This window comes from Pseudophryne corroboree, chromosome 11 (genome assembly GCF_028390025.1).
Source record: "Pseudophryne corroboree isolate aPseCor3 chromosome 11, aPseCor3.hap2, whole genome shotgun sequence".
In the NCBI taxonomy this organism is placed as follows: Eukaryota; Metazoa; Chordata; class Amphibia; order Anura; family Myobatrachidae; genus Pseudophryne; species Pseudophryne corroboree.
The window spans coordinates 18,779,978-18,798,775 of record NC_086454.1 but is presented as its reverse complement, the minus strand read 5'-3'; the positions used below and the strand labels follow the sequence as shown (position 1 = coordinate 18,798,775).

At 49.1% G+C, this 18,798-nt stretch overlaps 1 protein-coding gene across 3 annotated transcripts in view; it reads left to right on the top strand.

Moving 5' to 3' along the window:
- Window positions 1-18,798, top strand: part of OSBPL5 (oxysterol binding protein like 5) — a 157,630-nt gene that overhangs the window by 5,310 nt on the left and 133,522 nt on the right. Inside the window, exon 1 of one of the 3 annotated variants that reach the window (XM_063946328.1) lies at window positions 4,205-4,686. The exons of 1 other annotated variant lie outside the window; for it this stretch is intronic. In XM_063946328.1, coding sequence (XP_063802398.1) covers window positions 4,672-4,686 — 15 coding nt within the window. In that variant the 5' untranslated portion in view covers window positions 4,205-4,671. Of the gene's footprint in view, window positions 1-4,204; window positions 4,687-18,798 lie in introns of those variants that run through there. One more of the 3 variants, XM_063946329.1, reaches the window with a different exon arrangement.

Genomic DNA, 18,798 nt, shown 5'->3' with positions numbered 1-18,798 from the left:
AGCAAGGGGTCACAATTATCCCATACTTGGACGATCTCCTCATAAAAGCGAGGTCATGAGAGCAGTTGCTGAGGAGCCAGAGCACATCAGAATATAAATTCTTTCTTAAAGTGCCCATGTCTCCTGCGGAGCCCGTCTATTCCCCATGGTCCTTACGGAGTCCCCAGCATCCACTACGGACTACGAGAAATAGATTTACCGGTAAGTAAAATCTTATTTTCCTAAGTAATCATTCCTAGGAATCTTCTGACGTCGTCTTTGTTGTTAGGACGTTCCATGTTCACTATGGCTGATATTTTCCTTGGGTCTGGTTTTACACCTTGATCCGAGACCACGTCACCCATAAAGGTAAGTGTATTCATGCCAAATTCACATTTGTCCTTGTTTAGTTTTAGATTCACTTTCTTGACAAGTTCCATTACTTGTCTCAATCTAGAATCATGTTCTACCTTTGTAGATCCCCAGACAATAATGTCATCCATCATTGTTTCAACACCTGGAATATGTTCAAAAATCATGTGTATCTTTTTGTGATATACTTCTGGAGCAGACAATATTCCATATGGTAGTCGAAGAAATCTGTATCGACCTTCTGGTGTATTAAATGTACAAAGCTTTGAGCTAGCCTCATCTAGCTTCATTTGCCAGAATCCTGAAGATGCGCCCAATTTACTGAACCATTTTGCTCCCAAAAATTGCGACATGATTTCATCTCTGGTTGGTAGTTTGAAATGTTCTCGTTTAATAGCTTTGTTTAAATCTCGGGTCTAGACATATTCTGAGTTGTCCATTTTTCTTTTCAACAATTACTAAGGAGCTTACCCATTCAGTAGGCTCATCAACTTTCTGTATCACACCCAAGGCTTCCATGCGATTTAACTCTTGTTTCAGTTTTTCTCTCAGCGCAAACGGCACTTTTCTCTCCAGGAGGGACACAATGCTCTGCTCCTGCTCTTCCCTCTTACTGTATGATTACCATCACCTGTGCTGTACCCTAATACTGACCCAGTGCTCATACCTGTCATACCTCCCAACATGACCCTCTCCAGGAGGACACAATGCTCTGCTCCTGCTCTTCCCTCTTACTGTATGATTACCATCACCTGTGCTATACCCTAATACTGACCCAGTGCTCATACCTATGTCATACCTCCCAACATGACCTCTCCAGGAGGACACAATGCTCTGCTCCTGCACTTCCCTCTTACTGTATGATTACCATCACCTGTGCTGTACCCTAATACTGATCCACTGCTCATACCTATGGCATACCTCCCAACATGACCCTCTCCAGGAGGACACAATGCTCTGCTCTTACCTCTTACTGTATGATTACCATCACCTGTGCTGTACCCTAATACTGACCCAGTGCTCATACCTATGTCATATCTCCCAACATGACCCTCTCCAGGAGGACACAATGCTCTGCTCCTGCTCTTCCCTCTTACTGTATGATTACCATCACCTGTGCTGTACCCTAATACTGACCCAGTGCTCATACCTATGTCATACCTCCCAACATGACCTCTCCAGGAGGACACAATGCTCTGCTCCTGCACTTCCCTCTTACTGTATGATTACCATCACCTGTGCTGTACCCTAATACTGATCCACTGCTCATACCTATGTCATACCTCCCAACATGACCTTCTCCAGGAGGACACAATGCTCTGCTCCTGCTCTTACCTTTTACTGTATGATTACCATCACCTGTGCTGTACCCTAATACTGACCCAGTGCTCATACCTATGTCATACCTCCCAACATGACCTCTCCAGGAGGACACAATGCTCTGCTCCTGGTCTTCCCTCTTACAGTATGATTACCATCACCTGTGCTATACCCTAATACTGACCCAGTGCTCGTACCTATGTCATACCTCCCAACATGACCTCCCCAGGAGGGACAAAATGCTCTGCTCTTGGACTTTTCTCTTAAGGTATGATTGCCGGCACCTGTTTTAAATAATAGATAGGTTAATAGCTAAGAAAGGTGTTTCAGCACAGGTGCTGGCAATGATACAGAAAGAGGGAAGAGCAGGAGCAGAGCATTGTATCCTCCTGGAGAGGTCATGTTGGGAGGTATGACGTAGGTATGAGCACTGGGTCAGTATTAGGGTACAGCACAGGTGATGGTAATCATACAGTAAGAGGGAAGAGCAGGAGCAGAGCATTGTGTCCTCCTGGAGAGGTCATGTTGGGAGGTATGACATAGGTATGAGCACTGGGTCAGTATTAGGGTACAGCACAGGTGATGGTAATTATACAGTAGGAGGGAAGAGCAGGAGCAGAGCATTGTGTCCTGGAGAGGGTCATGTTGGGAGGTATGACATAGGTATGAGCACTGGGTCAGTATTAGGGTACAGCACAGGTGATGGTAATCATACAGTAAGAGGGAAGTACAGGAGCAGAGCATTGTGTCCTCCTGGAGAGGGTCATGTTGGGAGGTATGACATAGGTATGAGCACTGGGTCAGTATTAGGGTACAGCACAGGTGATGGTAATAATACAGTAAGAGGGAAGAGCAGGAGCAGAGCATTGTGTCCTCCTGGAGAGGTCATGTTGGTAGGTATGACATAGGTATGAGCACTGGGTCAGTATTAGGGTACAGCACAGGTGATGGTAATAATACAGTAAGAGGGAAGAGCAGGAGCAGAGCATTGTGTCCTCATGGAGAGGTCATGTTGGTAGGTGTGCTATAACTGGTCTAGGTCACCCAAGATCTGCCAGGTGGCTCAGATTGTGTAACTTCCGCTCTGGTCCTGGCTACATACCATGATCTAGACCAGGCATTCCCAACCACGGTCATCAAGGCACACCAACAGTGCAGGTTTTAGTGATATCCATGGTTAAATCAAAATAACTGAGCTACTAATTAAGTCACCTGTGTTCAATCCTGGATATCACTAAGGGGCCCTACACATATCACGATGCGCCGCCGAGGTGCCCGACGGCCGATACGGCCGACGAGCGACCCGGTGGTGGGGGGGCAGTGACGGGGGGAGTGAAGTTTCTTCACTCCCCCCGTCACGCGGCTGCATTGAAGTGCAGGCAAATATGGACGAGATCGTCCATATTGGCCTGCATGCACAGCCGACGGGAGACCAGCGATGAACGAGCGCGGGGCCGCGCATCGTTCATCGCTGGAGTCTCCACACTGAAAGATATGAACGAGTTCTCGTTCATTTATGAACGAGATCGTTCATATCTTTCAGAATATCGGCCAGTGTGTAGGGCCTATTCAACCTGCACTGTTAGTGTGCCTTGAGGACCGTGGTTGGGAATGCCTGATCTAGGTAATCTCACCTCCGCTGCTCTGCTATAATGCCCAGATTCACTGTCATTTCACATGTCATTACGGGGCCCATTTATCATGGACTATCTGTGGCTTAATCCCCTAAAACACCCGTTTTCGGGTGTTTAAACGCAAATATTTAGTATCACCTTACCTAATGAATCTGATACCTGCTGCGATCCTTCCATTCTTACAGGCAGCCCAGGGATAGGTTTCGATGCTGCCAGATTTCTCATCCTCCTGGTTTTTTCCTGAAATGTTGGGGTAAGTACATGGCAGGAGAGCTAACGAAACTAACTACAGAACACTAAAGGGGATGTTATCCAATAAAGTCATTCCAAGAATCAGATTTCCCTGTGACCTGGAAAAAAATACAAAAGTGGAAACACACACGCCACAGGTTCCCAAGCGCCACCATTACATTCCAGGTTTTATGGATATCCATGCTGGATCCCAGATGATTAAATCAAATTGACTGCAGTACTAATTATGTGCCCAAACATGGATATCCTTAAAACCTGCAATGTAATGGTAGAGTTTGGGAACCTTTGCACTAGACCTCTTTATCTCACCCACCAACATGACTCCTTCCATCAGGCACATACTGTTCTGCTCCTGGAATTCCCATTTCCAGACCCTCCAAGGTTGGAAGCCTCCCCTCACACCTGACACTCTCCGCACATGGTACATCTGCCCCACCTGCAGTGCAGCATGGTAATGCCCAGGTGCACAGTTTCTGTACTTGCTCTTTTTGCATTCCTCCCCCCTCAGAGTGAGCCTCAGAAGGTGTATAAAATAGCAATCAGTGCTCTTATAATGGAGAGGTTTATAAAATGATTCTGGTATGTTCTATTAATCACTTAAGTAAATTAAAGAGAGGGGGGGATGGGTGGTTAGCTGCCACAAGCACAATACCCGGTGATGAATGGCTTCTGGGAAAGGACAGGACTGTATCTTCTGTAATAGGGCGAGCTTGTCGCAGTTATTGATGTCCTGGCAGATTAGCACATTGCTGGGCGGCCTGGCTATACGTCCCCTCCTGTCTGCTGTACAGCAGCTGTGCAGCCTTCTCCCTGCTGGAACCACTTGTCCAAATTGCACATCTGAAATTAATTCTGCATTTGATAGTTTTTAAATGTCAGGTGCTGGCTGCAGGCTGTACCACTGGGCCCTGTGCATTGGACAGCTCTGCAAGTGATACTGATATATAGATGGCCCTGTGTGCGGTGACAGCTTTCCCCCATCTGATTGGCTGCTCAGTCGCCCCTTTCCGTTGGCAGCCTTCCAATCTGACTGTATGGCAATCTGTAAGGAGAATGAGCCAGGAGAGAGCGTCCGCCTGTGGCTGTAGGGGATCTGCGCTGAAACCTATCGCTCATGCCGTGCTGTACTGTGAGTATACTGCAAATATTCATTTGTTATTAATCTATATTTCACCAATTGCAACCGGCTTGTGGCGTAAATCCTGCATTCTGTGCTGAATTGGTGCCTTTCCCCAGCTGGGGCTATTCTCTTCCTGCAGTAATATCCGTGCAGGCTCATTAATGCAGGAGAATGTATTCCTTTCCCATCAGATGTGCTGGTACCCAGTGCAAGAGAATGATGTGTTTATAACAAGCCCCTGGGCTAATTCACTCCTAGCCCACGTGGAGGTAGTAGTGTGGACTGCTGCTGCATTGCACCCAATTTACTCGCAAAGCTGATGAATAATTCCTAGACTAAGTTTTTGGTTCTAGAGTTGTTCCCCCTGTGCGTTACTCTGGGGATAGTGCAGCATATTGCAGCAGCGCAGCCAAGAATACTTTTACTAATTTGTACGGTTTAATATAACTGCAAGTCTCCGTAAACGGATGAGGCCATACAGTCCTCTCATTCATACTGCAATATATATATATATATATATATATATATATATATATATATATATATCTATATATATATATCTCTATCATTATAATATTCTATTTATGGAAGTTGCAGAGGCCACAAAGGGAAATGCAATGTGTGTGTGCTTTGTGATGTGGTATTACAGTGTGTTGTGGTTCGCTCTGGTACGTTTATTGCGGTTTGTGCAGAGATGTCACTACCTACTGTAGGTTTGGTGTCATTGTTGCAGTTTCTGGTGCTGTGATATTATGTGATTATTGATAAGTCATCTGCAATGTTACAGTGAGTATATAACATCTGATAGTCCTACAGAGATATTGTATTGTCTCGCTGTCACTGACACCTCTGTAGGACTGTAATAACCAGTTCTTACAATCTGCAATTACTTCCAGGGACACCGCTCAGCAGATTACATAACCTAAATAAACCTTGTTACCTGGGGGCGGGGCAACCTGAACGGTGGGCGGTGCAACGCGATCTGGGTCGTGGTGGCTGCGTGATGTCACACGCAGCCGCCACGACAGGTAAGATAGCGCCGGCAGGAGTCATCTTTAGTTTCTGCTGACAAGCGATCGCAATTTCTGCTTGTTGAAGGGAGAGAGGCGACCAAAAGGATAGCGGATTCTGCTGATTAGCCGTATCTGCCGTCCTTACTGAATTATCCCCACAATGTGATGACCACTAAATATGGATCGTGGCAATAGATGTAGCAGACGTTGGAGTTTATATTCACACCTAGATAACGTGTCATCCCATCAATACATCTATATACAGGGATCCTATTAACTGTGAAAACGTAGCAGTTTTTCACACGTAAAGTTTTGGCGGCTATCGCCAGAAAAAGGCAGCTACAATGGCGCTTCGTCATTTTGTCAATTGTTTGTGCAAAATAAATGTTCTCATTAAATTAGGGGTAAAGGAAAATGTGGGTACTGTAAGTAGGCGTTAACATTCTATCCCCTTCAACTGGGACATTCATCAATTACAGTGAACCAGCCACAGAACCTGTGTAACCCATGAGAGTTCCAGTTGAAAAGGATAGTATGGTTGAGAGAGATTCTCTCTTGCTGAACATCCAAAGGGGGTCTGCAGCTTTTTTAAAAAAAAATGGAGACCTTATATTATTACAAGAACTCCTGAAGAAAGCTCCCAAATTCTGACGTTTTTTGAACAGGACCAAAATATAGTCTAATATTGTTAGTGTGCATGGTCTCACGATGCATTCTATACTATTCTCTTAACAGGGTATCGATGTTGGTTCGTGAGGGTCTCGTCGCCCAGTACAAACACTCCCCCCCCCCCCCCCCACCTTCCCCCCCAGTTATTATATTTAGTATATATGCTATTTTCTCTTCTATTTTGTACACATGGCATTACGGGTTTTGTATTTATATTTTGAGCAGTGATCCGATCTATCTACTCTGTTGTCTCGCGTAAATGTTTCATGTAACGGACAATGATGGACGCAGACGACCACGCTCTACAACTTTCTGATGATTTAACGTGTATACCTGTATGTTATGTTTTTTTTCTGAAAATTGAAAGAAAAAATCCAAATAAATATATGTTTACAAAAAAAGAAAAGGATAGTATGGTAAGCCTGGGTATAAGTATATATTTGGGTCATTTTATGGTACTATAAAGGAAAGAAAACGATTACTCCTAGCTGCAAGCCTAAAAACACTTGTCCCACTCACAAAGCACCCCTACATATCTGTCCCATACCTTGTACCCAAATTTCCATCACTTAAAACCCCCCCCCCAGAAAAAAATTACGGAATTATTGCCCAATTAAAAATTATTACAAACTTGTAAGTGCCTAATTAGTTATATAAGGGGGTGTCCCAGGGGTTCCGAACGCAATCCCCACATTTTTACCTTTTAAAATAGGGATTTTGCACTACTTATCACCTGCTCAGAGTAGGTGAAATCAAATTTGCGGTAAAACCTATCGGTGGTCATTCCAAGTTGATCGCTAGCTGCCGTTGTTCGCAGCGCAGCGATCGGGCTAAAAATCACCACTTCTGCGTATGCGGCTCAATGCGCAAGCGCTACGTACTTTCACAAAAGCCGATGCAGTTTCACACAAGGTCTAGCGACTCTTTTCAGTCGCACTGCTGGCCGCAGAGTGATTGACAGGAAGTGGGTGTTTCTGGGTGGTAACAGACCGTTTTCGGGGAGTGTGTGTAAAAACGCAGGCGTGTCAGATAAATACGCAGGAGTGGCTGGGGAAACGTAGTCGTGGCTGGGCGACCTCAGGATGTGTTTGTGACGTCAAAATTAAATAGTCTGCAGTGATCGCAAGCTAGAAGTAGGTCTGGAGCTACTCTGACACTGCACAAAATTATTTTGTAGCTGCTCTGCGATCCTTTCATTCGCACTTCTGCTAAGCTAAGATACACTCCCAGAGGGCGGCGGCGTTTGCACGGCTGCTAAAAGCAGCTAGCGAGCGAACAACTCTGAATGAGGGCCATAGTTGGAGATTTCACTGCTAATTGGATACCTGGTTTTTCCAATCACAATCAAAAGCCCCATTTTTATTGTGAAACTGCGTTTTTGCAGCTAATAGATTACTCTACATAAAGTGTGGAATTCAAATGTTCAAAAAGTCAGTTGGGTGTTTGTTTTTTCCTATCTAATAGACCGGAAAAAACAGACACCCAACTGACTTTTCAAACAATTGAATCTCCCCCAAAGTGACTGCATTATAAGGCCAGCACTCAGAGGAGGGGCTATCCCTGATTCAGTGTGGTGACACCCGGTGAGCACTCTGGATCTCCCGTGTGCCGGAGGTGTGCTTGTGCCGAAAAGGGGGCATGGCTACACATAAAGAGGGGCGTGTCCTCACGGGGATCCTGCGATCATCACTCCAGGGGCGTGCCCAGCATCTCCGGAGAGCCCTTGGAGACAGTTTTCCTGTACATTCCTCTATGACAGGAGCCGAGTGTTGCAGGAGACTTTTATGACATTACAACGGTCAAGATGCAGATCAGCCTCAAATCTATCTATCCATCGTGTTCATTCTATCACACTGCACCTGTCACAACCCGCGCAGTTCCTCTTTCCTGCCTGGGGTGTCGCCAGTGGTTAAAGTGGTCCGGAACGTGCCGGAACTGCGTTCCGTCACCTCTAATTGAAGTCCGGCCACTAGCATCTGGTCCCGGCTTCAGTGCACTTTAAAGCTAGCAGCGTCCGCCAGCCAATCCTGGATCAAGGGTGGACCAGCTGCAGATTAAAAGACAGCAAGGCTCACTCACCATCAGCCAATGAGGAGCTACTAAGTGGCAGCTTCTCATTGGCTGGCGGTCCACCACCCGTGATTGGCGCACAGATTCAAAGAGCGGACTCTTCTTTTGATCAGCAGCCGGTCCACAGGAATGGCTGGCAGCCGCTGGCAACTTAAACTGCACTGCAGCTGTGACCCAGCCGACGCTCCCTGCTCCTACTCCGTCCCACTCCCAGAGAGGGGAGGGAGTAGGGTGAGGCACAGGGGGTGATATGGTGGGTTGAGGCACAGGGGGTGAGATGGGGGGGTGAGGCACAGGGGGTGAGATGGGGGAGTGAGGCACAAGGGATGAGGTAGGGGAATGAGAGGAGCAGGGGGTAGGGGAGTGAGGTGCAGGGGGTAAGATAGAAGCAGAGGTTGAAGGCGTAGCGGGGAGGGAGAGGTGTAGGGGGTAAGTAAAGGAGAAAAAGATGCAGGTGTTCAGACACAAAGAGTATGTAAGGAGTGAGAGGGTTACCTAGGATGAAGACATGGACACATGAGGAAAGTGACAGACAAAGGAAACAGGAGTGACACATGGAAGACATGAGAGGTGAGCAAAGGTTGTTCAACATACCCTGCTACATTGTGCATCACATCCAAAATTGTGCGTGTGTGGTGGAGGACTGCTGTGGGCAGTGTGTGTGTGGGGGGAGACTGCTGTGGGCAGTGTGTGTGTGGTGGGGGACTGCTGTGGGCATTGTGTGTGGGGGGGGGAGACTGCTGTGGGCATTGTGTGTGGGGGGGGGGGACTGCTGTGGGCATTGTGTGTGGGGGGGGGGGGGGGGAGACTGCTGTGGGCAGTGTGTGTGTGGGGGGAAGACTGCTGTGGGCAGTGTGTGTGTGGGGGGGAGACTGCTGTGGGCATTATGTATGTAAGCAGCGGACTGCTGTGGGCATTGTGTGTGTGTGGGGGGGGGGGGGACTGCTGTGGGCATTGTGTGTGGGGGGGGACTGCTGTGGGCATTGTGTGTGTGGGGGGGACTGCTGTGGGCATTGTGTGGGGGGGACTGCTGTGGGCATTGTGTGTGTGGGGGGGACTGCTGTGGGCATTGTGTGTGTGGGGGGGACTGCTGTGGGCATTGTGTGTGGGGGGGAGACTGCTGTGGGCATTTGTGTGTGTGGAGGGGGCAGACTGCTGTGGGCATTGTGTGTGTGGGGGGAGACTGCTGTGGGCATTGTGTGTGTGGGGGGGAGACTGCTGTGGGCATTGTGTGTTTGGGGGGGGACTGCTGTGGGCATTGTATGTGGGGGGGGGGGGGGGACTGCTGTGGGCATTGTGTGTGTGGGGGGGACTGCTGTGGGCATTGTGTGTGTGGGGAGGACTGCTGTGGGCATTGTTTGTGTGGGGAGGACTGCTGTGGGCATTGTGTGTGGGGGGGAGACTGCTGTGGGCATTGTGTGTGGGGGGGAGACTGCTGTGGGCATTGTGTGTGGGGGGGAGACTGCTGTGGGCATTGTGTGTGGGGGGGAGACTGCTGTTGGCATTGTGTGGGGGGGAGACTGCTGTGGGCATTGTGTGTGTGGAGGGGGCAGACTGCTGTGGGCATTGTGTGTGTGTGGGGGGGAGACTGCTGTGGGCATTGTGTGTTTGGGGGGGACTGCTGTGGGCATTGTGTGTGTAAGCAGCACTGCTACTGTGGGCATTGTGTGTAAAGAGCACTAATATGTGGGTCAATGTGAATACGATTGTGCTACTGTGAGGCGTTATTTTGAATTGGGAGTACTATTGTGTGGCCACGCCCCTTCCTAATGAGGCCATACACCCTTTTTGCAGGGGGTGCCTTCGGCGCGTGCTGGGAGTTGCTCTCTGCTCTGGTGCTTCCTGTACACCCTGGTCTGTATCATAGCACAGAGATACAGAACAGAGTGTGCTAGAAGCACCTGAGCAGAGAGTGACACCCCAGGCAGGAAAGAGTAACTGCATGGGTTGTGACAGGTGCAGTGTGCTAGAGTGAACTCTATCGAGCATGACACAGAATGAATGGTTGTGTTCCATGCATCCTGGAATCCCTGTGATAGATGTGTCTGTGATGTGTAAGGTGAGCGAGCAGGGCCCTTGTACTGTAGCTGTGTCTGTACATGCTGCTGCGGATGGGGATCTCCCTGTAGAATACTGCGCTACTGGAACGCTGCAGCGTGTATACAGGAAGCTACGAGTGTTGAATGATGTCTGCATTACAATAATATTGTACGATGGATTTTGGCGTCATCGGTGGATTGCCCTTTCTTTTGGCGTGGGTAATATAATGGAGACACTGGAAAATACTACAGGGATGTGATGCTACAGGCTGTAGGGGCTACTGTGATAGATATAACAAATGATTATGTATTGAATGATTATGCAAACCTGACGGATAAAAAATATTTATCCCTAGTTATCACCCTGAGCAAATAGCATAATAGGATTCGGGGCCAGTTTAATGGCACGTATGGGCCTGGAGCTGAGAATGTTCAGGGGCCTAGAGTGAGAAGGGGAGGGGCTGTGGCCAGTGCTGTGTGGGTGTGGCCAGAGCCACGTGGGTGTGTACACCCCTACACTACCCGCTCCAGTGTTTCCCTACATACATAAGAGTAGAAAATCTTAATTATTGAATGAAAACATCAGTGTGCATACTTGTGCTGCAATAATGCAGAGATTAGGGAAAGACATCGATGGTGCCATCTGCGATTACCATCGAATACCTGGAACCATTGGTGGTGAACAATCGATGGTTTGCACCCTTCGGCGGCCTTTCCTGCTGGAGGCCATGGCAGGCCTGCGGACAGTCGGGTTTGAGGCGGGACTTAGCACTGTGCCGTGGAGGGAGGAGCTATGCTCTGTGCTCCCTGTGACTGGGGGATAATAAGCTTTCTTCTTCAGGTTCCATAGGGATCCACAGGGATACAATTGGGGGGGGGGGGGGGGGGGGGGGGGGTTATAGGTGGTAAGATCAGCTCCTGGGCACTATACAGTTAAGCCTTTCAGATGTCCCAGGATGCGCCTGTCCCTCTTACTAACCCCGCCCCCATGCTCAGGCAGGTCAGTTTTTTTGTGTGGTGCAGCAGGACCCTCACTCAAATTGCAGTCCACCACGCGTCCCGGGATTGCTGGTCATACTTGGCTCTTATACGGCAAGCAGCTGCCTACATCCGTGACGCCTCACCTGATGCTGAAATATTGTCAGCTTAGGCGTCTACCACCTCGGTACTGGCACGGCGCATCATCTGGCTCTATTCCTGGAAGGCTGACCTTGATTCCAAGAAAAATGTGGAATTTCTACCCTTCACTGGTCAAGTGTTTGGGGAAGAATTAAACAAAATTGTCACTGCACTGGCTGCAGCTAAGACTGCCTTTCTTCCACCCACACCAACTCTGCATGCTTTGAGTTCTAATTTTCAACCTTTCGCCCTCAAGGCAAAGCAAAAGGTCAAGCTTTCCCCAGGCAAGCAAGCTTCTGCCACTACAACTAAGCCCAAGGCCAAGCAACCCCAGGCTACACGTCCACCTCCTGCAAAACCTGACAAGCCCGCAGCCTGAAGGGGGACCCCAGCGTGGGAGGCCATCTTCTTCACTTCGCGCAGGTCTGGACTCTGACCGCTTCAGACGCCTTGATGCAAGAAGTGGTCTCTTGCGGACACGCCGTCTCTTTCAAGAGAAGCCCACCCCCACAGTTGTTTTGCCTTCCCTCAGATCCACAAAAGGCCCAAATTCTGCAACAGGTTGTGCAATCACTCCTGCATTCAGAAGTGATCATATTGGTTCCACCGTCTCAACGTGGACTGGGCTATTATTGCTCCCTGTTTCTAGTGCCCAAACCAAACTGGTAACACAGACCCATACTCAACCTCAAATCTCTAACTAGATATGTAAAGATTCCCAAATTCCGCGTGGAGACTCTTCATTCAATAGTCCTTGCTATGGAATCTGCTTATCCCTATTGTTCTCTCTCACATCAGCAATACCTGCGTTTTGCTATGGGCAATCGACATTATCCATTACAGGCTCTGCTGTTTGGACTGTCTACGGCGTCCCAAATTTTCATCAAAGTTGTGGCAGCACAGCTGCATCGTCAGGGAGTCGGACTACTGCCCTGTCTGGATGACTTCCTACTGCTGGCTACTTCACATGAAGTATTGCACAGCCACCTTCAACTCACGATGACCTTCCTTCAGACACGTGGTTGGCTCATCAATTTGTGAAAAAGTCCTCCCTCATACCATCTCAGCGGATGTTACACTTGGGAGCCCTCTTACTCTGCCGGCCAGCGTCTAATTTTGCCAGCAGACAAAATATCCAAGCTGCAGGACAATGTTCGCCAGCTGCTCCAGCCATGCCAAGTGTCCATTCACTCGGCCATGCAGGTCCTAGGACTGATGGTCTCAACTTTCGACCTAGGTGGAGTACGCTCAGTTCCATTCTCGCCCTCTACAACAGCTGATACTGGTCGAATGGCTCAGATCTCAACTGATGATGCTCACTCCGGAGGTCCGCTTGTCCCTCACTTGCTGGCTCCACACGGCCCTTTTGGACACAGGAAAATTAGTGTGGGCGCTCAATTAGAAAATATTAGTTCTGCTGCTGGTTTGGTAAATAGCCATTTATTCTTAAAAAGGTTCAATATAACACAATAGTGAATTCACTTTAAAAACAACGTAATATTCAACATCGGAACATTTTAAAAACCTAGACAGTACTGCTTTAAATAATTAATATCAGACTGGTTAATAAGCTGGGTTAGTGCGGTATACAGCTGTTAATTACAACACAAGTGTGGATCATGGGAGCAAAGTTAGTATAGTTTTGGCAACCTTTAGTTGTTAGTATAAACAGCCATACTTCACCAGGTTACAGGGTATAGATGGAATGTCCGCAGCGCTGTACGTGTGGTGAGAGAGTTCTTGTAGTGAGATTGCTGTCCCACCTATTCTGTTGCCAACCGAATGCCTAGATGACTGATGTACAATTCCCACAGTATGATCGGTATAATACTCCCAGCGCTGCGGCGGTTGGTATGCACAGACAGTACCTCAGTGCTGTGTGACAGAGTCCAGTACTGCAATCTGTGCTGTGGGCGGCAGCTGCCTGCAGCTGGAGAGTGTAAAGGTGGGTACACACTGAAAGCTATATCTGCCGATCAATTGTGTGTTGAACATGCAAACTGCCTGATCCGTCGGGGACTGACGTCATGAACTGGGCGGGCGTGTACACACGCCCGCCCAGTTCAGCTGTCAATCACCGCCGGCCGCCGCAGCATGTGTACGGGCGGTCGGTAGATATATTGGCTGTCGGCTGTGCTGCGTGGCCGACGCGATACGTCTGTGAACGACGGAGTTCAGACGTATCGGCCGTACACACTGTCCGACGGACCCACGATATATCAGCCGTTCAAGAGAACGGCCGATATATCGGCCAGTGTGTACGGGCCTTAAGTCTGAGTCCAATCTACCAGGGAACGCAGTCTGCGGTCGCGACTTCCGGTTTCGGAGCTTCCGATGCGTTCCGCCTGCGCTCCAAAGTCGTATTCCAGTCAGCTGACTCGTTTCTCCACCTACTGGGGCGGCGGTTTCATCAGAGCTATGTCTGTTTGTCTATGGGGTCTCTATTTATTCTAATCACTAGCTCCTGATTGGTTGCAATCACATTGGTCATTGATTTCAACTCCTGACTCTAATTAAAACCGTCTACGTTCATTTCTTAGTTAAAAAGCCAGCAGCTAATTAATTATATTAAATCAATACATAGTTTATAATCGTATTTTACAACATCAATTTAGTAAAAGACCACAATGAGGTGCCCGTTTTATAATCTATACTTTTAATCAGAGTAATTACCAATTGGTTATTATTGCTGATCAAGAGGACTGTTGCATAACATGTTTTGTCATACCATTATTGCAATTTAGTTTTGGGTAATCCCAACCACATACAGTATATGGAACAGTTTGTATGTCACATTATTAAAGGTATGGTAAGCCTAATACGTTTAACCCTATATATGCCTATATGTGCCTATATATAATGGTCAACTAGGGTATATTATTAATCCAATTGATTTTCAAAGAAAGGAGAGTGAGATCATACCATTTGGTAACAGAAATTGGTACATATATACATAGAAGGATGAGTGTTACAAAACAGTCAATTATAGGGAAGAAAAGGGAGGGGGGAGGTGAGGAATCTCAACCATAATATTAACAGATGTTGGTAAATTATCTATTGTTCCCTTAAACCTCACACGTCAGATGCATCCATGCGCCACTCAAGCACACTTATCTTATAAAATAAAGACACAACAACTGTAATTGGCGTGAAAGGGGTCAGCTTTTATTTTCTGACTGAGAGGGAGGCCTATTAACTACTAAAACTAAAATGCAGACTTCCCTCTCTAACTAAGGTGGCGGGGAGAAGAACGGTCAAGCATGATAAACGTAACATGGGTGATCAATGTTATAATACAGAAAAACAAGCAATAAAAACATGTGTGTGTGTGAGGGAGCCTTCTGTCCCAGATGTTCCGGGATCGGCCTCCTGCCTCCATCCCTGACATCGAAAATCAAAAATCCAAGGACAGGGGTCGACCTTCTGCCACTACCCCTGCCCACCAACAGTTGCAGGGACGGAGGTACGCTCCGCCCCTACATGGTAAAAATTGGGCCACCGGCCCCACCATCCACATATGTTTATACCAGTTATATGGACCCACTTGGTAAAGCGATGCCCGTAAACTAATTATGAAACTATAAAATTTTCCTAAAAGTACACCCAAACTTACTAACCTTGAACTCATAATTAAAATTAAGTAACCGTTCAGAAACCGGCCAACTGCCAGGTTACCAACCTGCCACCGCCACCTACTCCGAAAAGACTAACTAAAGGGATCCAAAAAGCAGAATGAAACTAACCAAAGAGACCTAAAAGTAGGACACGGACTAACGCAACGGAAACCCAAGAAAAAACTACCTAAAGGGGTCTAAGAATGTGAATAATGACCTCCAAGAAGATCAGCATACCAGCCGACGACAAGATGCACCCCATCATACCAGTACTGTGACGGATCATGGAAGGAGATACCACCGAGCTGCACGACCAGGCCGCCATGCTGGAGGACAGCACGACCGACAACCGCATTGACCCGCCTCCGAACTAGGTCAATCGCCCCGGGGTTAAAGGCTCCACGCAAAGACCGCCGAGGGACAATGTCTTACCAGAGGATCAGGCAAAACGGCCAGTCAGCCCTAAGTTTCGACAGCTGACGTCTGATCTCGAGGCGAAAATCGAGCCCAGTGCGGCGCACCAGATCAATGCCACCCAGATGCAAAACCAGAAACCGCGGGTATCCAAATCGGCCAACTGCCGCCTGAAGCCAGTCCAGCAGGCCGTCCCCAGCGGAGGCCTCTACGCCTCCACCAGCGCACAGCCTGCAGCTCCGGCCGGGTTGTGTCACAGGCCAGAGCAGACACGAACAGCCCGTAGATGTATGAATGGCCGTCAAATCATATAAAGTGCGGATCTAACCGCCGTCCTGCAATAGAAGGGTGTGACGCAGGTTAATAAACAAACTAAAGATAAAATGAGTGGTAGATGGGCAACCTAACTGCTTCCCTAACGGGGAGGATGTTTTGGGGGGAAGGGTCGCCCAATTTGACTTGAGGCAAAAACACAAAACTTCGTTAGCCGGCAAAAGCCGTAATTAAAACCAACGATAAAACAAAAATTCCTCAAGGCCCCCGCAATCGCAAAGTGCAACTGCGACGAGCGGCTAGTCCTCAAAGGGGCGCACTGGGAGGAAAGAGCCTGATACAGCATACCAGACCCCCACCTACCCAGTGCCCGGACTTCGACTTCGGACCAACCCGCCGCAGCGGCTGCTGACGCAGCGCCGATGCGGAAAGAGTGAGTCCCAGTGTCGGCCGGAGATAGACCCAGGTACAAAAGACAACGCTCCAAAACCGACCGGGAGAGATATCTGGACAACGGGGAACCGTCACGATGGACGAGCCACCCGGTGGGCGTTGGAGGCCGAAAGGGACGAATAAGCCTGGGCCGCGGCACTGGACAAATGCCCCGCGCACGAGTCTGACCCACTCGAACCCACTGCCCCCTGCCGACTACGTCCGTCTTGGAGCGCTGAATCCGACACCACAAACCGTCGGGGCATACGACGACGCGGGCCGCCAGCATGGGCGAGGCTGAAGTCCGAGAGACGGACCCCAGCTCACCAACCCCTGAGGGCACCATGGAAGGCCATCGTAAAGGCCACCATGAAGAGGCGAACCTTGAATCCCCATATCGTATCCCCGTATCCTTGTATCGTGAGCGCTGAATCCCACACCCCAAACCTTCGGGGCGTACGTCGACGGCCTTTATTGACTGAAAGGAAGGCCTATTAAATCTAAACTCAGATGAAAAACTCCCTGTCGAACTAAGGGACGGGTGAAAATATTTATCACCCATAGCCGAAAGCAGACAGCTCATGAAAATAAAATATCTCAAAATTATAATTTAAATAATATCCTAAATGTTGGAGGGCCGTCTGCCCCGATGTTCTGGGATCGGCCTCCTGCCACCATCCCTGAGGGCCTGCTACCCCGATGTTATGGGATCGGCCTTCTGCCACCATCCCTGAGGGCCTGCTACCCAGATGGTATGGGATCGGCCTTCTGCCACCATCCCTGAGGGCCTGCTACCCAGATGTTGTGGGATCGGCCTTCTGCCACCATCCCTGAGGGCCAGCTACCCAGATGTTATGGGATCGGCCTTCTGCCACCATCCCTGAGGGCCTGCTACCCAGATGTTGTGGGATCGGCCTTCTGCCACTATCCCTGAGGGCCAGCTACTCAGATGTTATGGGATCGGCCTTCTGCCACTATCCCGGTGGGCCTGCTACCCAGATGTTATGGGATCGGCCTTCTGCCACCCTCCCAGACATCCCGAATCCAATGCAAATGTGGGCCAACTGTCCGTAAAAGTTGCAGGAACCAAAGACCTTTGGGCTAAATCCTCCAATCCGCACGCAGAAGCAGGACAGAAGTCCCCTTGGATTAGAGCTGCAGGAGCTAACTGCCGAAACCACTGCAAGTCGCCGCGAGAAAGGGTATCATCAATGTTGTTGCGCTCGGCCGGGACATGCTTGTCTCGCAACGTAATGTTGGTCAACCAGCATACCAATACTATCTCGCGAAGACCTGCAGTCAAGCAAGGATGTGGACTCCTGCCTAATGATGGCAAAAAACCAAGCCCAAATTGTCGCACCAGAAGACCACCCGTTTGTTACGCAGGGCATAGCGCCAGAGCGCCACCGCGCCCAGCATGGGAAAATATACAGCAACCGCAAGAATCGCAAGCACCAGAGGCGTCCGTGAAAAACTCCAAAGAGGAGGTGAAACGAACTAGAAATCCGTCCCAAATACATAAGCCCCTCGAGTGCTAAACTAAGAAAATGATGAGGGCGTATAATCCCAACTGTCGCACGTTCCAATTTTCCACAGAAAAACTCTACTCATTGGGATAACCTTCCAAGCAAAAAGAAGCGGGCCCAAGAAGGATTGAGCCTGTTGTAGAGTAAGCTTGTCCGCGGCAAGCTCATAGAGGAAACCATCAGGAAGACGCAACACCTTGTCCCCAAGGAGCCTACAGAGACCATCATCTGAATCCCGAGGTAAACAAGGAGGCGGAGGGACCCTGCCAATGGTCACCGCAGTAAGACGATGCAGCGAACAAAGCCAGGTGGGCCGAGCAAAAGAAAATCCCCCAAGTAGTGCGACATACCCCGCTCGCCCGTCGCCTGCTGCAGACCCCAGCGGAGGAAAGAACTGCACCTTGCAAAGTCAGCGCACGAGAGAGAAAAACCCCACAGGGAGGCAGCGATGGATGTATTAGCCATCATCCAGTTGAAAACCCATAAATCGAAAGGCGAAAGGGTGCAGCGGGAGGAGCAAAATGCTGACGCGATGTCCAAGTCGCACATCACCGCCCCCGAACCAAACGACCGAATGGCATCTATGGCCGAATCAAACATACCGATAGGTAAACGACCCTACCTGATAATAGGGATAGCCTCATAAACCGATGACCCGAGAGGACAGGAAAGATAGATGAGAGCCTATCATCCCGGCCAACGACAATGCAGCCGCAACCTTCTGCCGGAGGACGCCCGGAAACTCCCGAGCCGAATGCAAGTTCGTACTAGCCCCGGGACCCGCCAGTCCATGTATCGGCAAGAGGAAACGAGGTGCGCAAACCCGAGTGTAAGAATAGGGCGTCCACTGGCCGCGGGAAACCGTCGCAGCCAGGGTATGAGCGCCCGAAGTCTAATTGGGGTGGGGGCCGGAATTACCCCTGCGCCGTGTACTGGGGCAGTCCTTGATCCC